General features: G+C 50.1%; 1 protein-coding gene across 1 annotated transcript in view; it reads right to left on the reverse strand.

Annotated features, from left to right (window-relative positions):
* Nucleotides 1–20,373, reverse strand: part of LOC119099816 (adenylate cyclase type 8) — a 50,713-nt gene that overhangs the window by 16,614 nt on the left and 13,726 nt on the right. The window contains exons 9-13 of the mRNA XM_037222896.1: nt 20,177–20,282; nt 19,071–19,163; nt 12,872–12,904; nt 12,441–12,649; nt 8–143 (exon numbers count right to left, since the gene is read on the reverse strand). Coding sequence (XP_037078791.1) covers nt 8–143; nt 12,441–12,649; nt 12,872–12,904; nt 19,071–19,163; nt 20,177–20,282 — 577 coding nt within the window. The remainder of the gene's footprint in view (nt 1–7; nt 144–12,440; nt 12,650–12,871; nt 12,905–19,070; nt 19,164–20,176; nt 20,283–20,373) is intronic.

A 20,373-nucleotide genomic window follows, 5' to 3' on the forward strand; every position in this document is an offset into this window, starting at 1 on the left:
CGCTCACCTGCCGCTTCCAGAGGAAGTCGACCCGCGCCGTCAGCTCGCTCAGACGGCCGTGGTAGATGATGACCTCGGCGAAGATGACCACCAGTGAGACGAGCCGGGTGGTGAGCGTCGATTCGCGCCGCTCGTCCTCGTAACTGGCGGGAGGAGCGCAGGTCTGGTGAGACGCCGGCGCTGCAGCCGACCGGCAGTCGACGCGGTCGTGGCCTGATGAGCCCATGGGCCGAACGCTGACAATGCCCAAAGCCCGCGCGTTTAGCGCTGCCCCACTGGATGACATGTGGACGGCCGTTGGATGCGACCAAGCGGACGGACTGCACACACCGGGAACTTTTTCAGTTGACTCTCGATGTACCTTGCGATCTCGCTATATGCGTTCAGTGGTGTTAACTCCAGTGGTGTTTCGTCCGGTGGCATTTAATCCAATGGTGCTATCTCCAGTGGTGTTTGGTCCATTTTTGGCACATGGCAATAGCCACCGCTGGACTAGACACCAAGTTTAAGTGACGTCTAGTCCAGCGGTGGCTACTGCCAAGGGTGAATTTATCAAAGTTGTTACTAGCTATACTGCGGTGGAAATTATGTAACAGAAGGTGACGACAAAATAGTGAATGTCTTAACTGGTTTGTCGTTATTGTAAGCGGCTGATTTCACTCCCGAACTTGAGTGCGATCTGTGAAGTTGTTAGTTCGCATCCACGTTAGAGTGTGAGTGAACCAAAAGTATCTGAATCAAAGGCGTAACAAAATGCAACCAAAATGGCTTTGCGGCGAATGAAATCAATCCAACGCCTAAGAAATGGCATCAATAAACTTTATAGCTCATAGGAAAGCGGCCGCTTTCCAGCGACGCGGGCGATGCTTTGCTGCTGCGCTGGGTAGTGGGGCCTTCCGGCTCTCCCAAGTCGATGTTTTATAATGCGTGATTACTTAGTATTGGACAGACAATAAACCCCCGTGTCGTGACGGTTTTGGCCCAAAGACAGTTAGATTGAAGAAGTCAGAGGAGGAATGCTTTTCTCTCGCTTTCCCCGCATTCAAGCAGGCAATCATAAGGACTGTCTTGGTCATCGCGCCCTACGAAATGAGAACAGGAAGACAGTTGTAAGTATGGCATAACCCATGCTTAAAATATGTGCGATACCATATTGCCAGGATATGAAAGGAAAGTTCCTGTGTAGGCTGATGGCAAACTGCTTTACCTTTCTTCTTATTAAGTGTGGAGCCACGGGGTAAGCTGGTCTTGACCCCACCCAAACCGAAATGTTGGTGCTTTCAGGGGCGGCGCAGCGGGGGAGGGGGTAGAGGGGCGGTTCTCCTTCCTGCCTCCATAAACATATGACGCCATCTGTCTATGCGGTATATACGACTGTTACAGATCCCAACGCACGGAAGGGTTCCATCAAACCGTTGTGAAACATATATCTTAAGCACAGGGGCTGCACGAACCGAGATCGGGGACACCCCGCATCCCGGAGGATACACGGGCACCAAGTATCCCCATCTGGCTACGAGCCTGCGTACCAGATAGCTGCATTTCCGGATTAGGGCCCCTTGTTTTAGGATAACGAGATCCATTGCTGGATTTTGCAATCCCTTTGTGAACTGGGAGGATCCTTCCTTGAAACAGGGGGCCCCTTTATCCATCAGAGAGCTCTGTTCTGGCAGAGGAACCATGTTTTATAACTGAGAGGCCCTTTGTTGGATCAAGAAGACACCTGTACCAATCAGAAAATCCCTATTCTGGATCTTTAATCATCGATACTTCTGACATCGATATTGATGCACGTACCTGTTCAATGAGGGAGAACATGCCTGCTGGGCTCCTCCACTTGAATATCAAAGTGTCTAAAAGGCCCAATTATGAGTAGGCCCCATTCTGCTCAGGAGGCCCCGCTAGATAAACCTGTCCTCCCCCACCCGTTACTCAAAATCTGTAACGCCGCCGCACGATGTCATGGCGTTCTGATCCGCCCAGTTACTACCTTGGCCGGCGCAAATCGCCGGTTTTAAACCCCCAAATTGCATAACATTACGGATTTCAGTAGCATGAATGTCCAATCTTTAAAGGTTGCACCATAATCTTCGCATATCATTTTTGGACATCCGCACCAAAGGTGCTTGACCAGTCGCAACTCAGTTGTACCATTCCAACGTTATCGACTCTCAAGTTTTCCCGTTGGATGAACATGCAAATTGCATAGGTTTTTTTTAAAGCCAGCACGGGTACAGAGTGCTCGCAGACAAATCTGCCCGACTTCGAGGCGAAGCACGCAACGTTTCACATCAGAGTGCGGGTAATCCCATCTGCAAGTATAGTTGGCCATGCGCGGCCAACCATGCGGGTCCAGACCAGGCCACTGATTCGCTGGTTTCAGGGCATTCTCGTGGACCGATGCCAGGTCTCCGCGACCAGAGCAGATAAAGACGTGGAAGCAATTGCATGGCGTAGGAAAAGGCCCATCCATAAACTGTCATGCGGGCGCAGACCGTCCGACGTAAAGCGACACCAGTAGTCCAAGGGTAGGTGGGTAGTGACACGCTTATTCGAAATCGGTATAAAATGCAATGGTCTGCGGTTTAAACTGGCAAAGATTAAGTCGTTAACACTACCAAACGTATAGAGCCGAATCTACTTTGACCAAACTGGGCCAAAACAAGCGTGTTTTCTCGACACTTATTACAGGTGCTCAATCAAACTTCATCGATGTAGTTGATGTAAACAGCCAAACCAGCCTAAGCCCTATGAAGCCCCCAGCTAGCGCCGTCTAATTTGAAGACACTCAGGGATGCATGCTGCCATAAAAATGTTAGACGAATTCCGCTTCCGCAACGCCACGGTGTGTTCAAGGCCAATACAAAGATGGCCAGTGACTTATTCGAACCTGAAGTACGTCAGCGCGAATTGTCACATTTACAGACATCACCCGGCTTTTAGCCTGCCTGACGTGTAAAATGCAGGTCTCGATCACGAGCAGCGTTTTATGATACGTAATACAGGCATTTAGGCAGTTATGTTAGTTGTGAAGGACACGAGATTAGGAATCGAATAAGTTAAGAATAGCGCCGTAACCGAAATGCCAATGCAAGTAAGAAAAAACGCACGGAACGCCAGGGGAAAGGGCAAACATGCGCGCAGATGAGGTTAGTAGTTTTTACACGCATTAATTTGCAAGCCACCTTACGGCGAGTTGAAGTACTGCAAATGAGTGCACCCATCCGCTACAGTGGCAGTTCTGACACAGCCAGTCTGGCAACGACACTGACGCCATAAAAAGCGTTCCATGACTTAACCGAACAATGACATATCGAGGAGCATCTGAAGTAAATATTGAAATTGTGTTATGTGAGGTAGTTTTTGCACTTTTGCACTTTGCCAGCATGCCAGTAGTTACAAGCGAGCCTTTTCCATGATATCGGGTGCTTGCCTCAATGTCTTCAAATATCGATTATTTCCTATGAAGGAAATGCTCTACATTGATATTGCAGCAGGCATCAGGTATGATGAAAAAGCTCACTTATAAATATAATTACGCTTTTCAGTGGAAGACTGCTCTCGACAATACATTTGCTCTGTTTAGTAAATTTGCTTCTCAATATGTCATTATTTGATCGCGTTATCGTTCTTCGCAAAACATTGAGAGCCAATTGACAGCCGCTGTGTCTTTCAATCGTGCCCCCGAATACCAGATATCAATTACTCGACAATCATATTTTCCGTGGCCTTTGTCACCGCCTGACCATCAGGATGGCAGGATTTCAATGACTTTTTTGTGACGCCGTGGATGAATGGCTGACCTTGAAATTGTCTTCTCGAAATACTCTGCACATCTTCACAGATGTGTAGCTCAAAAGACTAAAAGGATTTGGGTCTTAAGGAGGGCTGAACTGTGAACCGCATTGAACGAACTTCAAGATGGCTTTTACAGTTCAAAACTCTATACAAATGTGAAACTCTGTTTAACGCGGATGTCCATTTGTATCCTTTTGGGTGGGCAATGGCATCGTAATGTCCGACCTCTCCCCCGCGGTGAGTTTGTCCCCCCCCCATCACCGGTTAAAAATTTAGGTTTCAAAGAGATGTTTCACGGATAGAGGATATACAGACAATGAAAACTGCAGTATCCTGCCCAGCAGAATACAGCTAGTTTAGCTTGTAAGTTTCAGACCTCCGTGCTTATTCCACGTTTAGTTAATCAGTTCCTGTCTTTGCTGCATGGTGCATTATTTTTGTACAAAGTCATGTACAAAATTCATGTCGACTCCGGTCTAGTCTTTTTGTGTGAAATTATTCGGCGATGTTTCTACATCTACAGCTATGTTATTCTGCCTGGACGGTCTTTCATGGGCTATAGAAACGAACAAGGCTAGGTCTTATCAGTGAATCTGAATGAAAATGAATGAAAACATTATGATAAATGAAATTGAAATGAAAGCAAATTTGATTATGAAAACAAACCGGCCGCATACTAGCACACCAAAATGCGACGGATCTGCTACCTGTCTACGTTCGAAAGCACCCTCAACATGTACCGATCGCTTCAGCATAGATGTTCAATAAAACAGTTTCAAAAGCCTGACGATTGGCATTCGCTGACTTAACAGATAGCAGCGATGGCCCGACAACGACCGCCACAAAAACAACGCTAGCGGGCCAAACATACTTGACTCGAGAGCTGCTTGCCAGCGTTCAGCGCGTCCTGCGGTCGGGGGCTTCTGTGACAGCCTCGTGAAGTAGCGCCCATCTACCATCACTCTGCATCCCGAAGCTGTACATCTGAGGCAACATCTGAAGCCATATGGCAACGGCCCTGTCTGCTACATAAGCCCTGTGTCGATAAACAGAAGCTGGCTTCGACCGTCACCCTAAACAAAATCGTTACGCTGCCTGACGGAAACATGCTCTGACGAGACAAAGCGAAAAAACGCAGTTGAGCAGAGACGTGGTTTCCTTTTCAGTTGTTTCCTATTCAGTCCAGCCGCCCCCAGCTCTTACGATTGAAAGGCAAGTGAGTTAAATCCAAGGAGAAACCTGTTTTAGTGCCTTTTGGGCTAAGTTTAGCCATTTTCCTCAGCTCCTCCCCAGACCGATTTTACAAAACACCCTTGTTGTGAACCTCGATGATCGTGACACACGACGGGTTCACCACCCCATTTCTAAAGCATCCAGCCCACAGGATGAGTCCAAAAAACAGGAAGGGTCTGGGTCAGGAGACAGGTGGATCGAAATCGCTGGAAGGCAATCAGCAGCTTGCACCAGCCACGTGGATGCACCAGAGTTTTCATGAATCTAAACCAGACTGACGGCAGACTGCAAGCCGAAACGTGTCCGCACACTAAATTGTACACAAATAAGATGCTCAATTAAATAGTGAGATCTACAAAACTGCAATGTCGGATTACGATTGCTTCATGCTTCTAGTAGGCATGTGACAAGACCGCATTTTTTAAACCAAATAACTTCGTACTGTACATATGTAAACCATGATCAAAACTGAAATCAACCACAACAAATTCACAGAGACCCCCGCCACACACTACCGATGGCGAGGTTAAAGTGATTGTCTCCATTCGTTCCAACCATTCGATAGCGCTCGCAATCTTGGTGGCAGGTCCTTGGTTCAACCCTGATTGCGGTAGGCATTTCTTTAACGTGCTCCCGTGCAGGTGATGGCAGCAACTGGGGAGTAATCGCCCTGCCTCGGGATTGACGCTGCATCAACCAGCGTTCGCAACGGTGGAGTTACGGGCATATGCTGCCTTTAAATAGATCCTGGTTGCCCACTCCGAGGAGACGCCTCGCTCTGCGTCGTCGGAGCAGTCGTCCGGCCTTCAGGCCCGAGAAATCGGTACGAGCCTCAGCATGCCTGCGCACCACGGCGGATATCCTGTCAGCGGTCGCGTGACTGAGACCGTTCCGCCAGGGTACCGTAAATGGAAACTCCGTTATGTATAGTGTTCAGTGCATGCACTCGGCGCTCGTCATGGTTGGCTTTACCTGTGATTTGCCTTACGACGACAAGCCAGATACACCAGGAACCGGGAACAAAATGCTTTTTTGGTTTCGGGAGGTCAAAGGGTTTGGAAGAGGAAAGATACCTAGAATCGAGGAACGTAAGTATCAATAAATGAATGCTACTTAACGGGAAAATCGTTGCTCCGGAAATGCCTCTTTTAATACTCGATTTCAGGATGGAAGAATTGATAAGAAGAGTTGAGATGGTATGTCCTGAACGTGGTCGTCCGTTTTGGCTTAGTCTGGCTTATTGGCAAAACTCTGTCTTAGTTCCTGTCCGCCGCATTCTCATTGGTCTTTTCTCGTGGTTATGTCGACGATTACTTTCTTTTTTAAAAATAAGTCTCGCACTATTTTATTCCTTGATTTCTTGCATAGTGGGGATCCATAAATCAGGAGCGGCGTATCCGAGCTTGCGATTGGTGGGGAGGGGGGGGGGGGCAAAGACCTAACGGAGGGTCTCTTTATTTCCGCCCAGGCACGCGGCCAGAGCCTTAGCAAGGAAGGGGCACCGGGTGGACAAAGAGCCCCTGATAGTAAAAGCTTCCCTCAAACAAAATATCAATGAATGTGGTCCATTTGTTAATGAGGGCACGTTTTTATATTGGTCATTTTTACCTTCTATCACTGGAATAGAAGCCAGAAGCCAACAGGATACCTATTCTCCCTTATTTTTTAACGCTAGTGAACGGAATAAATCATGCCTTAAACGACAGCAAGAAATACATCACCGGCGCTCTTCGTTTTACAATGGTCAGGTAAATGTTCTCTAAACCGATAGAACTCAGAAGCTTTGTCAAAGTTTTATATGGACTGTACAGAGATATTAAAGACACCGGGAATGTAGAGCAAAAGGTGTCAACACTTTGTCTTAAGATGGCCAAGCCATGTTTGTCTGGAAATGTTTAGCGTTTGGTCAGGATGTTTAAGTGATGCAAATTATGTGACGTAGTTCTGAGCATGCCCGCTACCAAATACAAGCAAAAATCCTTGACATTAGGAGTTGCAGTTTCCATTGGCCGCGCGACGTCAGTCTCGCCGCTAACATTAAGCCAACCAACTGGAGGACGAAAGTGATGACACATTTTACAGAGGTTCTTCCGAACGCTTAGGGACTTCAGACCGTACATTTTGAAGGAATGCTACTTACGAAAGAAAGGAAACTTTCATGTTTAAACTGTTTAAACAATTTGCTGAGCTATGATCGGACCCAAGGTCACCAAATCAAATAGTCAGTGGTAAATTGTGTACCCTGAATCGATTGGTGAAGGTTAAGGGAACATCGTCCGAATTATCGCCGAGCATGGGATTGTCCGTGCACTGTCATATACCGTTAAACCACTTACTGACGTGTACATTGTAAGAAAGCCGGGCTTATATTTTACCTGTGTTATTTCTAGATTGATTAGTTGAACGGATTAGTCTTTACACCTTAACGAATTAATGCTGGAATTTGGTGATAGAACTTAAGGAGTAAAGAAACAATTTCTCTTCTTCGCGTTGCTGTAGCTAATAATCTGGCCAGAGGACAATCTCAAAATTGTAAAAAGAAGACAAGCCTTATCATTAAAACGCAGGAATTATTTTTTAAGACATTCAGAAGATTCATTCCACGGCGGTATCTTTGGCGCGGACGACACCCGCCGCTTGGTGTTACTTGCAGTGGCCAACGCCGCTGGGGTTTACGAAAACTGCAACCCAGGCTACCGCTCTCCTTGCTACCGAGATTGCGGGCGCGCAGGCTCAAACCTTTTGATGTAATTTGTTTCACTAGTCGATTCTGCAAAAGAATAAACGTTCTCAGGAAGACATGGGATGGCCTCGTTCGTTTCTGAGCTCATTTCGACCCACTCCTCTCAACATTCATGAAGCACCTTATTTCCGGGAACGGCCCCGCTTGAGAACAACATTAGGCGGTGCATTATTGTTTCCGGTCAAGGGCTGCAGGGCTACTCCATCCCACCGTGGAGTGCCTTCCGAATGCTATTCTGGTGGCACTGGGGGCGGCGTTCTCTGGCCGATCCAGAGGCCCTTGGAGGGACACAGCATATCACATTGGTCCCCTCCATGACGCGGCGGCCTTCTGACACGCGCACATCGCAGTCAACCTCGATTCGACGCAAGAACCCTCATTGACGCAACAGCATTCCTGATCCCCACAGGTGATCCAACAATTGTCACATGAACCCAGTTCGGCTTAACGGGCCCGAGCTAGAGTTGGGTTGGAGGGTCCACTTTTCGGTAATAGGGATCCTGACTGACACAGGACGATTCCATTTGTTCAATAGGAACAGTCATCTTGATCTGTCATGTTTCCTTTCACCGTCAGAGAACCCCGACCAACCCACGAATCCTCCATTATTCGGTCCTCGTCTCCGTCGAGCACATATCTCTACGGCCGACTTGAGGGGCCCTGTTGACACAGAATACCTTGTTCGGCACTGTGGACCTCTGAACGATACAGCAGCCCCGCATTGCTGCAAGGGTCGCGGGCAATGTAAGTCGTGGGCCCGGTCATGTTTTTGTTGGGAAATGGATCCTCGAGACATAGACCGACGTGGAGCCGACTGTTCGGTGTTATGGATTTCTGGCAGAGAAACAGAGAGAACAGAGAACAGAGAAATGCACTCTCTCAGGAGCCCCAATCGGTGCAAAAGGCTCTCTGGACATTTGAGATCGCAGCCCTACGGGTGGGAACGCTTAATGTGGCATACAGTCAGCCCTTTGGGCCGTTTAGCCTTCCGATCGGGCCCTTGAGCTTTGGTCTCAAGAGACGTTTTGGCCCTTTTCGGCCCCCTCAAATACCGCTCCTGGCCGACTCGGACCACCTGGCGCCAGACGACCCCTGTTAGACACTGTGACCATTGACCGGCATGGGAGCCCCTCATTGTGTCAGGGACCCCGAACGTTGCAAATTGTGGACCCCGACCTCGTTTCTGCTGGGGAGCTAGGTCTCAAAGACTTAGGCTGACATGGAGCCGACTGTTTGGCTTCGTGTCGAGGCCCTTTAAAGCAGGAGTAGAAAACCCTAAGAGGGACCTTATTGAATCCCCCTGATTGACATGTCAGGTCATGGCACGATGGGTGGGGGCCGGTTCCGAGTTCAATCGGGCCTTTGATCTTTAGTCCCAGGGGCCCTCGGTCCCTCTTCGGACCTCCTCAAAGTCCGTGAGCGACTAGGGGCCACTCGCCGAGACATGACTCCCTGCTATGCACTGTGGGCCCCTGACCGACAAACAGGCCCCAACCTCTGTTTCAGGAATCAGGTAAATGCAAATCACGGTCCCCGGTCTTGCTCCTATTTGGAATATAGGCCCAAAGGGTTCAGACTGACAGGGGGCCAGCAGTTTGGTATTCGTGGTCTCTAGCCGAGTTAGATACCCGCATTGTCTTAGGCAAGCGGCGCTAGAGGACCTCTGATATTTCAGGTCACGACCCTCCAGGCCGCGAAATTATTTATGTGACCCACAGCCAGTCCTTCGGGCCCTTATGCCCTCCAACCGGGCCTTTGATAGTCTGTTCGTTGGGCCACTCAGGTCCCTCTTCGGACCTCATCAAATACGGCCTTTGGTTGCCTCGGGGCCGCTCGTGAGCACAGGACCTGTTAGGCGCTGTGGGCTCGAGCCAAATATAGGGGCACCGACCAGTGTACGACACTGGCCTCACTTTGTAGCTTCTTGGGAATGGGCCCCCAGTCTCGTGCCGAGCGGACTGTGTGGCGCTGGTGGTGCCTGACGAACAGGCAGACCCATATCGACTCAGGGTGTCCCTGATCGGTGTAAAGGGTCCCCTGACTGTCATTTGAGAGTCCGTCCCCGCAGGGCGTGGCCCCTGAATAAGACTCCGACTAGCCCTTAAACTGCTCCAAATGTTCTTAAACCCTCCAATCGAGCCCTCGATCGTCGGATCCGATGGGTCCTCCAGGCAGGCTCTACGGGCCTCCTCGAACACTGTCTCTGGCCAACTCGGGGCCCTTTGCCAGCACAGGGCTTTCGTTGGGTGCCGTGGGGCCCCGACCAATGTAAATCTCTGGCTCCGGCTTTGTCCTTACTTTTGGACCCTTCGGGCACTCAAATCGGGTCCTTAATCGTAGGTCCTGAAGGGCCCGAGGGCCCCTCGGAACTTAAGGGGAACGCGTTCCCTATACCCCCCTCCGGAACGCGCTACTGCTTCAGAAGCAAAAGCAGGAAGTCGATTCCAGAGCTTCCAAATGCTGCCAAATCATCCAAATTTTGGTGGCAGAAAAACTCCGGCTATGCTACCGAGGTGTTCTGCAGTTGGGTGTGCTATCGTTGGGTCTCTCCCGATTAGGGAAAGCTCATTCAGGCCCAAGATGGGGTCCATCTCATCTTCACACGGCCTAAAATGAGATTATTCGCTTCTAGGTCTTCGCAGGCTCGGGAGAGAATATTCTCGGGTCTAAGAGCGAAACATAATCCTTCGGGACTTGACCTGTGCCTTTTCTGGACGTAAAAAATGACAATTTCCAGACCTAATGTGCACCATTTCCCGGTTTAACCAGACGTGGGCCCTTCCTGGGCCTAAAAAATGAGAGATGCCTTTTCGGCGCATGCGATGATAATTCCATCAGCCTAAAATGTATGGTCCCCTGATTAAAAAAGTCCTTTTGAGTCCCCTATGGTCCTTTCCAGGCCTGACAGGGCCCTTTAAGAACCTACCATGCGCCGTTCCCTAACCGAAAACGGGCGCTTTCTGGGCCTATGATGGGCTTTTCATCGTTGGAGGTTAACTATTTCCAGGTCTACACTTGCACGGGCGTTTCTTATCTGGAAATGGGTTCTTTTCAACCTGAGACGGGTCCATCATAAGCTGAAGTCGGTGCACAGGACGGATGGAGGGGCGCTGGTGTCACTCATATCTCCCCTTTGGTCCAGACGGGCGCTTAGGGCTCTTCGGGACTGACGATCGGAGGCCCGACAAGGGGACACGACGAGAGGGCCGAAGAGTTAGTCAGAGGCTGCACCAAAGGATTCCAACCCACACATGTCCATCCGAGGGCCTCTTGCACCGATTTCAAACCCCTGGGGACAATAAGGGCCTGCCAGTTTACCCGGGATCACGATTTTCGAACAGTCTGTCACGTTGAGGCCTACAGCTCATTTCCAAGATGCGTGTTGCACCCCTCTGCGGCCTTCCTGATCGACCAGGGGGCCCGGCTGCCGTGTCTCCAGAATAGTACCCGGCCAAGCACCCCAGGTGGCGGGCTGGAACGGAGATCCCTTAAACCCCTGACCGGGAAAAGCAATGGGATCCCTCGTGTTTTACTTACGGGCCTCCTGACCGTAAAAGGTAAGGGGTTTCCTTAGTGTTTAATCCACTAGGCCCCTTACTGAATGCATTCGTCGGCGTGGTGACGACAAATGAAGAAATGTGGACCACTTGAAATAAAATGGGCAAAATTTGGCTATTTTTCCTGGTGCCCTTTTCATCCGGGGGCCCTTAACCAAAGTGTGTGCCGCCCCCAACCATTCTTACCAAAACTTTGGCCTCTCCCCTGGTATAACATGGAGCTTGTGGGATGTCAGATGGCTCTCTCCGTGCTTAAGTGTTAAGATGGGCCCTTCCAGACCTGAGGTGCTCATTTTCTTAGCCTAAAACGTGTCATTGCATGATTTCAGGGGGGCTTCCTTGACTCTACGCCAGACCCTTTACAGACCTTAGAGGGACCTTTCTGTGCTCATGATGGGCCCCACCCAGATCTGAGGCAGACCCTTTCGAGTTTGCGATGACTGTCCTGAGCCGAGACGGCCCCTTTGAATCTATAATGGGCCCTTTGCAGACCGGAAAAGGGCCCCTCTCCTGCCCGAAACTTTTATAAGGGTTTCCTGACTTGAAATTGATCCTGTCCGGACCCTGAGATGGACTTTCTGCACTTGCCTGGATGGCACACAATAAGCTAATCTCTTCCAAAAATCCGCCAGGGGCCTCATTTGGGCCACCTGAAATATGGAGGGGGGAGGGGAGGGGAAGGTAGCTCTCGCCATAACCTCATACATTTGGAACAGTTTGCCCCACGAGTACACCGCCGACGGCTTTCTGAGCCTACGATGGCCCACTCCACAGCAGCGATGGGCCCTTCCCAGGCCCAAGAAGTGAGATAGGCCTTTGTGAGCCCAAAGTTCTCCGTTTCCCAGCCTATACTTGGTCCTTTTTAACTTGGGACCAGCCGCTCCTAAATTCATGATGCAGCCTTTCCAGACTAAAATGGCTCCATCATACCAGATCACGACCATGTTCGTACGCTCCGAATCTAATATCTTCGCGTATAGCCCGACTGGACCCCAGCAGCGACACACAGCAATTCTTATTTGCCTGAGGACCCAGGCGACTTTCGGCCGACCCCGCACATCCCGCTCTCACAAACATCCATCCCCACAGAAAAAGTGAAGTTCACTTACAGCTCGGCGATGAGGAAGACGTTGACGAAGGCACCGAGCATCATCAGCACGTACAGCAGCACCAGCCCCAGCGCCATGACCGTCTTCACCTCGAAGTCGAGCCGCAGGAACCCGCCGAGCGCCACCATCGCCAGCAGCCACGTGTGCACGTAGTACTCCGGCTCGGGGCACGTCGTGCGCAGGTCGTACGTGCGACACGTGCTGTCGGTCTGCCCGTCGCCACTTTCACAGGCGCGGCACGTACACAGGCAGTACGAGAGGAAGTGCTGGCTGATGAAGTTGGCCGTGTCGGCGTCGGCCGGGCCGGCGCAGAGCGCGGCGGAGCGTGCCGTGGCGTCGCGGGCGCAGGCGGCCGCGCCCACCGCCGACAGGTTGAGCCGGAGGGAGGCGGCCCGCGCCGGCCGGAACACGCCGCTGACGAGTGTGGCCGGGGCCGGGCCGGCGCAGCTCACCTCACACGACATCTGGCGACGGCCAGACGGGGTTACACGGCATCTGGCGGCGGCCAGACGTGGTCGCACGACATCTGCGGCGGCCACACGGGATCATACGACATCTGGCGGCGGCCAGAAGTGATTACACATCTGCGGCGGCCACACGGGATCACACGACATCTGGCGGCGGCCAGAAGTGATTACACATCTGTGGCGGCCGGACGTGCTAACACGACATCTGCGGCGGCCAGACGTGGTTATACGACATCTGCGGCGGCCACACAGGGTCACAATACATCTGGCGGCGTCCAGACGTGATCATACGACATCTGGCGGTGGCCACACGGGGTCGCACGACATCTGGCGGCGGCAAGACGGGATTACACTACACCGACACCGATACTTCACATCACCTCACATAACATATTGCTGCAGGGGAAAGGGTCACGTGACCACGTAGCTGCCGACGGGAGAACAGGAAAACAGGAGAACGTTCACCTCAGGTGAGAACGTTCACCTGATGTCACCTGAGGTCTGCGGAAAACAGACAGGACCGTCTCGTAAGATATTTAGAGACAGCAGACGGGGACAGGGTCGCCTCACATGTCGATTGGGAAAAGGGGGCGAAGTCAAATCACAGAGCGTCTGGAGAAAGGAGACGGTGATTCCGTAGACGAAGCTTTTTTAACTCCTGAGTAATTTGATGCGCATCTCTCTAACTGTTTGATCACACACGAACGGAGGAAGTTCGATCCGTCGCGTGATATAATTTGTCGGCGAGAATTGCGGGCCACGCTAGAGGGAGGTTCACCGCTGCAAGAATACTTCCACGCTGCAAGGGCGCTTCCTATTGCAAGAAGTCCTCACGTTATGATGGTGTTCCTATTCTACGAGAAGACCTTTCCGCTACGAAGGATTCTCACGATACGAGAAAGCTTGCCCCCTGCAAAGAGGTTCTTTCATCCCGAGAAGGCCGTCAAGCTACGCGGAGCTTCTTCCGCTACAGGAACCTCTTTCGCTTTCGCTTCTTTCCTCCTCCTACGAGAGGCTCTTATGCTGCATAACTGGAACATCTAATATCTGTAATCCGTGCGTCTCGCTTATTATGCTATCAGCAACAACAATGCTCCATTAGAGGTCTCGTGAGGGTTGGATTCTTTCCAGATGCGCCTGCGCCGCCCTGTCCCTCCCCCCCCCCCCCCGCTGTCGCTGACGCTACCGCGACGTAATAAAGGCGTCAGAGGAAGGGTGACGCCGGTGCACTCTTGTCACTCACTATGGGAGCACGTTAGCGCAAAGTGACAACGGTGGTGACGGTGCCCATGAGGGGCTCTTGAGAGTTAAAGTCATATTGGTGCAGTCATGTTTTACCTATGCTAGAAACCCTGTGTCCGCCTACGATGGTAGTTTTCTTGAATATGACATACCTTTTGAACAGCACGAGCATGCGATTTCCCACGACCGTAAAAACGTGTCTCAGCAATGCCATGATAAGGGATTAGGTCTAAGGTCAATAAGTCAAGAGATCACGAGTAAATCACAATCTGCAAATCTACTGATGAAGACGTGAAGAAAATCGTCCACATGTTTCCGAGCACGGGATTGTTTACAAAAACAGTTATTGTATCTTGGTAATTTGATGCACTGTGACCATACCAAAGGTCATCAAATCATAAAGCGCCGATAATTCACACATCCTGGGTCGAAAAATGAATATTCCGTAAGATTTGGTTGGATAGTTTCTGAGCATGAGTTGTGCACAAATTGCAATTTCATGTTTGAACAATGTGCTGAACTCTGATCTGACCCAAGGTCACCAAATTGAATAGTCAGCGGTAAATTGTGTACCCTGAATCAATTGGTGAGGGTTAGAAGAACATCGTCTGAATCGTTGCCGAGCATGGAATTGTCCGTGAACTTCACTACGCCGTCAAGCCAGTTCCTGACGTGCGCATTGCCTAGGTCACTGTATTCCTGAGCTGTTCAACATTCACCGTTCGCTTGAGGCCAGGAGAAATTACATGCCTAGAACCGAATGGTAAAAGTTCAGGGTTATCGGTGGGGCAGTTTTGGGTCACCCGATCACAAAAGCACGGCATATGCTTTGATCATTTCGTGACCTGTCACTTGACCCTTTGTCACCAGGTGGTTTAGATAAATAATCGCATAAAGCAAGTTTTTGGTGAAGTCTTGGGAGAAGTAAGCCAAGCAGTGCCTGAGCAGGGGAGCACGTTTCGTCTCATTCCAATCCGCCGCTTCGGAGAATGGGAATGTCAGCAAACTAAGTGCACCACAGTTTTTGTATTCATCGCAGAGTGAGTGCTTTTGAGCAAGTCAGTATTATCCGTTAATACTGTAAGTATTTAGTAATGGCCTTAAAATGAAGATATCGGCCTCGACCCCCTCCGACCCTCGCAATTTGCTGTTAAAGTAGGACTCACTGTAGCAGATTTCAAACTGCTTGCATGATAGGCTATTAACGACCACGCTCGTACCAGTCCCTCCCACGAGTCATCCAAAGATAAGTCTTGTCAGACTAAATCCTCTTTTTACCAGTAATTCACTCATTAACACTCACCCCACACCACAGTCTACATGCAAAACCAACAGCAGCCTTGCTTCTTCAGGTGAGGAGAACGAGTGGGCATGCATGGCAACCAACGGCACACCTTACATACTACCCCCAACGGAAACGAGTCGTAGTCACATGTTACATAACTGATGTCATTATTAGCCAACGGGAAGCGGGCACGACATTGTTCGATGGCCGGCTAAACTCATCACAGAGTGTGGAATCACCTTGCTATCCCAGAACCCTCTGGCTGGCGAGGCCTTGAGGGTGACTTTTTGAAGGAAGTGTCAAATCACATTACGGATGAGATGCGTAGTTCAGGTTCCAACGGAGCAAACGGCATGTGGTGAGTGATCTCAGGAGAGTTAGATATCTTCTAGTGCTTTTCTCGTCCTAGAAACTTCTGAGGATTCTTGTGAGTATATGTCTCCAGATATATGGAGGTTGTTAGGACCCTAGAGATCTTTACTGTCGCGAAATATTCTTTGTAACACTAACTTTCACGCTGCGTATACTTAAAAAAGCGCCAGCCCAGTAAATTTGTATGGCATATTTGAATTTTCAGCCTACAGCTTATTTTTGTTTCATGTTGTGTGAACGAGGAGTGATAGTTTATATCTTCTCTTCTTTCCAATTTTCTTAGCAACTGAACATTTCAGATGCTTAAGTAGACGCTCGTACTTATGATTGGCTTACATTTCGACTAGCAGACCGTCTTTGGTGAAATATGACACCAAAGGCGGTCTCAGTTTGATCATCCTCGGGTATGTTTTACATCTCGAACTGTTCCAGGACATCACCTGGTACGCGGTTCGCCCGACGCGCAGCAAAAAACGCCGAGAGAAAAAAAAACAGCTACGCAACTTCTCCCTTCCCACACCTCAGCCGTCCGCACGTGCACTGGATGAACTGAGCTATTTATACGTCAATATCCATCTAGAAGTGCCGCCCATCATATCTCGAGCTTTTCTCTAAAGTATGTATCAGCTGGACGGCCCATCTGTCATGCGTCAGCAAATACTGTGTGGGTGTCGACGGCCGCAGTGTTAGCCACAAAAAAACATTGCGAATGTTCCCGAATGAACCATCTGGCAAGCCAATCCGCTGATGTCAGCCAACTGCGGGCAGCACGTACACCCACACATTACTGAAAGCCCGCTAGATTTCTCCCATTCCCCGCGGGATACGGCCGTAAACCAAGCATTCGTCCCGCCTGAAGATCAGGAGCCCTGCTCTCTGGACACCACATTAGGTACAGAACGGGCTGTGTGCTAGTCTATCCTGAGAGATTGGAGACGATTGCAGCATTAGGCAATTTGCATCGCGCATTCTTAATTCATCCTCTAGATAGTCTTGCTTCAGGGATTAGGCACGGGCACGAAATTTGAACATTCTAAAATCATCACCCGACTTGTTTTTAAATTAAAATCATCCCCGGCTTGTTTTTAGATACCTTTAAATCAGGCACTCTTGCTTAAAACTTTGGACACGGACACGTAAATTAAGCTATATCCAAATCATCGCCCGACCTGTTTTGGGGTTTCATGAAATCCAAGAGCCCAAGAGAACAGCTCCTGGTACGGCGTAGAGTCCGAAATTTGTCAGTTCTTGTTCAACGTCCAGAACTCGGCTGCCGAGGCAAAGGAGATGTTTCGTAACGGCCCATCTCGTTGAAGGCCCAGGCCGTGCGTCCGGGCCTCTTCACGCCAACGCTCGTCCAGTCAGCGTCTTGCTCGGCGCCGACCCGGCCGTAAACGCATTACAGCGATCGACACAAGAGGGCTGGAATGGCCCCAGCAGCCGATGTGCTCCCAGACATAAATGGGCGTCATTGGCGCACAAGGCGCACAATATGCGGTGCTGGCGTCAGCTCACGTATCTGACGAAACGGGCAGGAACGACACGGCTCCGCTCCATATGCCACATGTTTCCGAGCGGCCAATCCGAGGATAGATCACGAGCCTTGCCGCTTCTATCCAGGAGACGAGAAAATTGTCCGCGACGCGGCGGGGAAAGATTACGGCGAATCCGCATCGTTTGAGCAAATGCTGCACATCGCTACGCCGGATTTGGCGGACTTTTCCTCATGCCTCATGCGCATATCTCCTGCGAGCCGCATGCAACAAAAGAACGGGAAGGAAATGTATCGAGAAATAACGCCACTGATCAAATTTGTAAGCAACAGAAGGATTGAAGTCCTAAAGATGATTTTCACTGGGCAGGACAGGTGAACACTGCATATAGATGATGGCTTATTTACACGGAGGCTGTTTTGCGCGCGTCCGACGTTCGTCTAAGCCCGACAGCATCATGAGAAAGTGCGTAATGTTTAGCACCGTGTTCGGTCTTCCATATATTTGGCCTGGCAGAAGCACTAACACCTAGCCCTGACACGGGTCGAGAGCAGAAAAGCTGCCCCAGAGCTTCATATACATTGCAAGGCAATTGTAGCGCGTTAACAATACAAGGAATAGAGAACGGTAATACGTAGCCGGGGATGCTGAAATTTAAGGTCAAGACGACTTGCTCATCGCATTTTAGAGCAAGGTCTAAATATCCGCTCAAGTAGCAATGTCTTAAAGGCACACAAAAAACTCTGCCTATAAACCAATGATGATGTCTTGAAATATGACAAAATAGGTTTTATAAATGCGTAATATTTCAACGCAGCATGTGCTCACTTCCCCTAGCTCCTCCCTGGATGGATGCTCAGGGTGAACGGCTGGATTAGAAGTGCCATCCCGTGTGAAAGGGCGATTGTCGTCGACAAATATGACGCGTTCAGTACAAGTATGACGTCGACAAAGGCGCGTTAGACGCACTTCCGACGCGGGTCAATGACCTGTACCCACGCACGCGCGTTCCACGCTAAAAAAGGTCATGTAAAGGAGCCATAAGGCGCTGTGTCGCAACACGCTGAATAGTACCTGGGGTCCATCTAAAAGCCTCCGTTAATCTGAAAAGACAGATCACCCCTGCCATGAAAAGAAGATGAACGCGCATGCTGCCCTGCCGGCACACGTGGGCGCGTACCAATATGATGCGCATGCATTGATCGCACTATTCTGATGAAATGCTATGCCGACAAGACAAGACACCCAAATGGAAGACATGGGAACTTGTCTGGACTGGGATCCGGTAACAGGTCGTCCTAGTAAACATTGCGGGCGGAGAAGGGATCTCCAGCTTTTTCGAAATAACGACATCTCCAGGACAATCAGAATTAGGACCTAGATAGCTGAACACCGAGGTTTCTGGAAAATCGAAGTCCCTTTCAGGACGGGCGGAGGCCTCAGGCGATTACGTTTTTATACAATGTTTACGTGCGATGGAGCACACCTGATGCGTATGAACGTAATTGGTGGGTTGCTGAGACGCTGCGTGCAGAGACGCCAATCACAGCAATGTTCTCTCGAAACACAACGGTGAGCGCCTTCGTATGAATGCACATCTGCTTTTCTCACGTTGGGCTGAGGTTTCAGAAGGGAACTGCTACGCTTGTGGCGTCACTTACAAGATCTGCAGCCACAACAAGGTCTGGCAAGCCAAGCAGACTGCAAGTCAAGTCAAGTTAGTCAAGTCCTAGTCCATACGGAGTCACAGAGAGTGCAGTTCTGCGCTCACCACGGCGAACACGGCTGAAGCGGCGATGGTGTATATGCAGAGGCATGTGAGCAGCAGCCGGTACCGTCGCTCCAGATTGATTCGGCGCGATACCTGAAACGGGCCAGGAGACTTTCTGATGCGCACGAGCCACCGACCATCTCATCCATGATGTCGGTGGGGAGCGTTGGGATCGTACACGACCAAAACCCAGTGCTGACAGACCTGAGGAAGGGCAAGTTATAACAGCCTCAATTGATATCGATCCGGATGTCTCCTGTCATCGTCGATAAAGTGTGCTCGTGTGTTGACGTGTGGCTGGCCATTATGTCGCCGATCCATTTTGTGCCGTTTCATCGACAATACGACATAAATATCTGGATCACCAAAGCCCTCGGGTCGCACCGACTTCCCCTCTGAATAAACAGGCACTGGGCAGAGCAATGGTGTTCGCAACGCTAGCTCAGCACACCCGGCCCAGCTGGCGCCAAGCGAGCTGGCTTTTTTAAAGGAAACGTTTCACATTTGAGGATATTAAAGCAATCATCAGACATGGTGAAACAAGCTCACTTATAACTATAGGTATATTTTTAAGTAAAAAAGACTGCTAAAAACCAAACGATTTCTCCGCTTAGTAAATATGCTGCTCGATACGCCATGGTCTGATTACGTCACTGCGCCTTGCACAACCTTGACTGAGAGCCAATTGACGGCCGTTCTATCTGGAAATAGGTTCAAACGACTCGACCATCATATTTTTATTTACCTTGATAGCCGCATGGTTTATGGAATGGCAAGATTTGAATGGCGTTATCATGACGTCATGAATGCCAAGCTGACCTTGAAACACTCCCACAGAAATGGTCTCCTAATCTTTGCGGATGTATAGCTCAGAACTAGAGGGGGTTTAGGGTCTTAAGAAGGACCGGGCTGCGAACTGCACCATATGACCTTCACGATGGCTATTCCATTTCAAAATCCCATTCAAATGTGGAACACTCCCCTTAAAACGCAATTTGACCCAAATCTTCGCGGGCCAAACATCTGCGTTTGTTGCGCATTACGCACGCCGCTGACGCCCCTTCGTATTCCAAGGAATACTGGCTCAGCAGGCTGTTGCTTGTTACCTTATATATGATGGACTGCTTGCCCGTCATCTCCTCCCCCAGCGCCAACAGGAGGATTGTGGCTAGAATAACGAACGCGATCGCGGCGGACACCGACTGATATAACCTGGAACAGACCGAGACAGCTGTGTCAAGCTTATGTCGGGTAATGTTGAGGAGAACAGATATGCATCGCTGATACATGATAATTCGAAGCA

Source organism: Pollicipes pollicipes, unplaced genomic scaffold (assembly GCF_011947565.3).
Source record: "Pollicipes pollicipes isolate AB1234 unplaced genomic scaffold, Ppol_2.1 Scaffold_4881;HRSCAF=5763_pilon_pilon_pilon, whole genome shotgun sequence".
Lineage (NCBI taxonomy): Eukaryota > Metazoa > Arthropoda > Thecostraca > Pollicipedomorpha > Pollicipedidae > Pollicipes > Pollicipes pollicipes.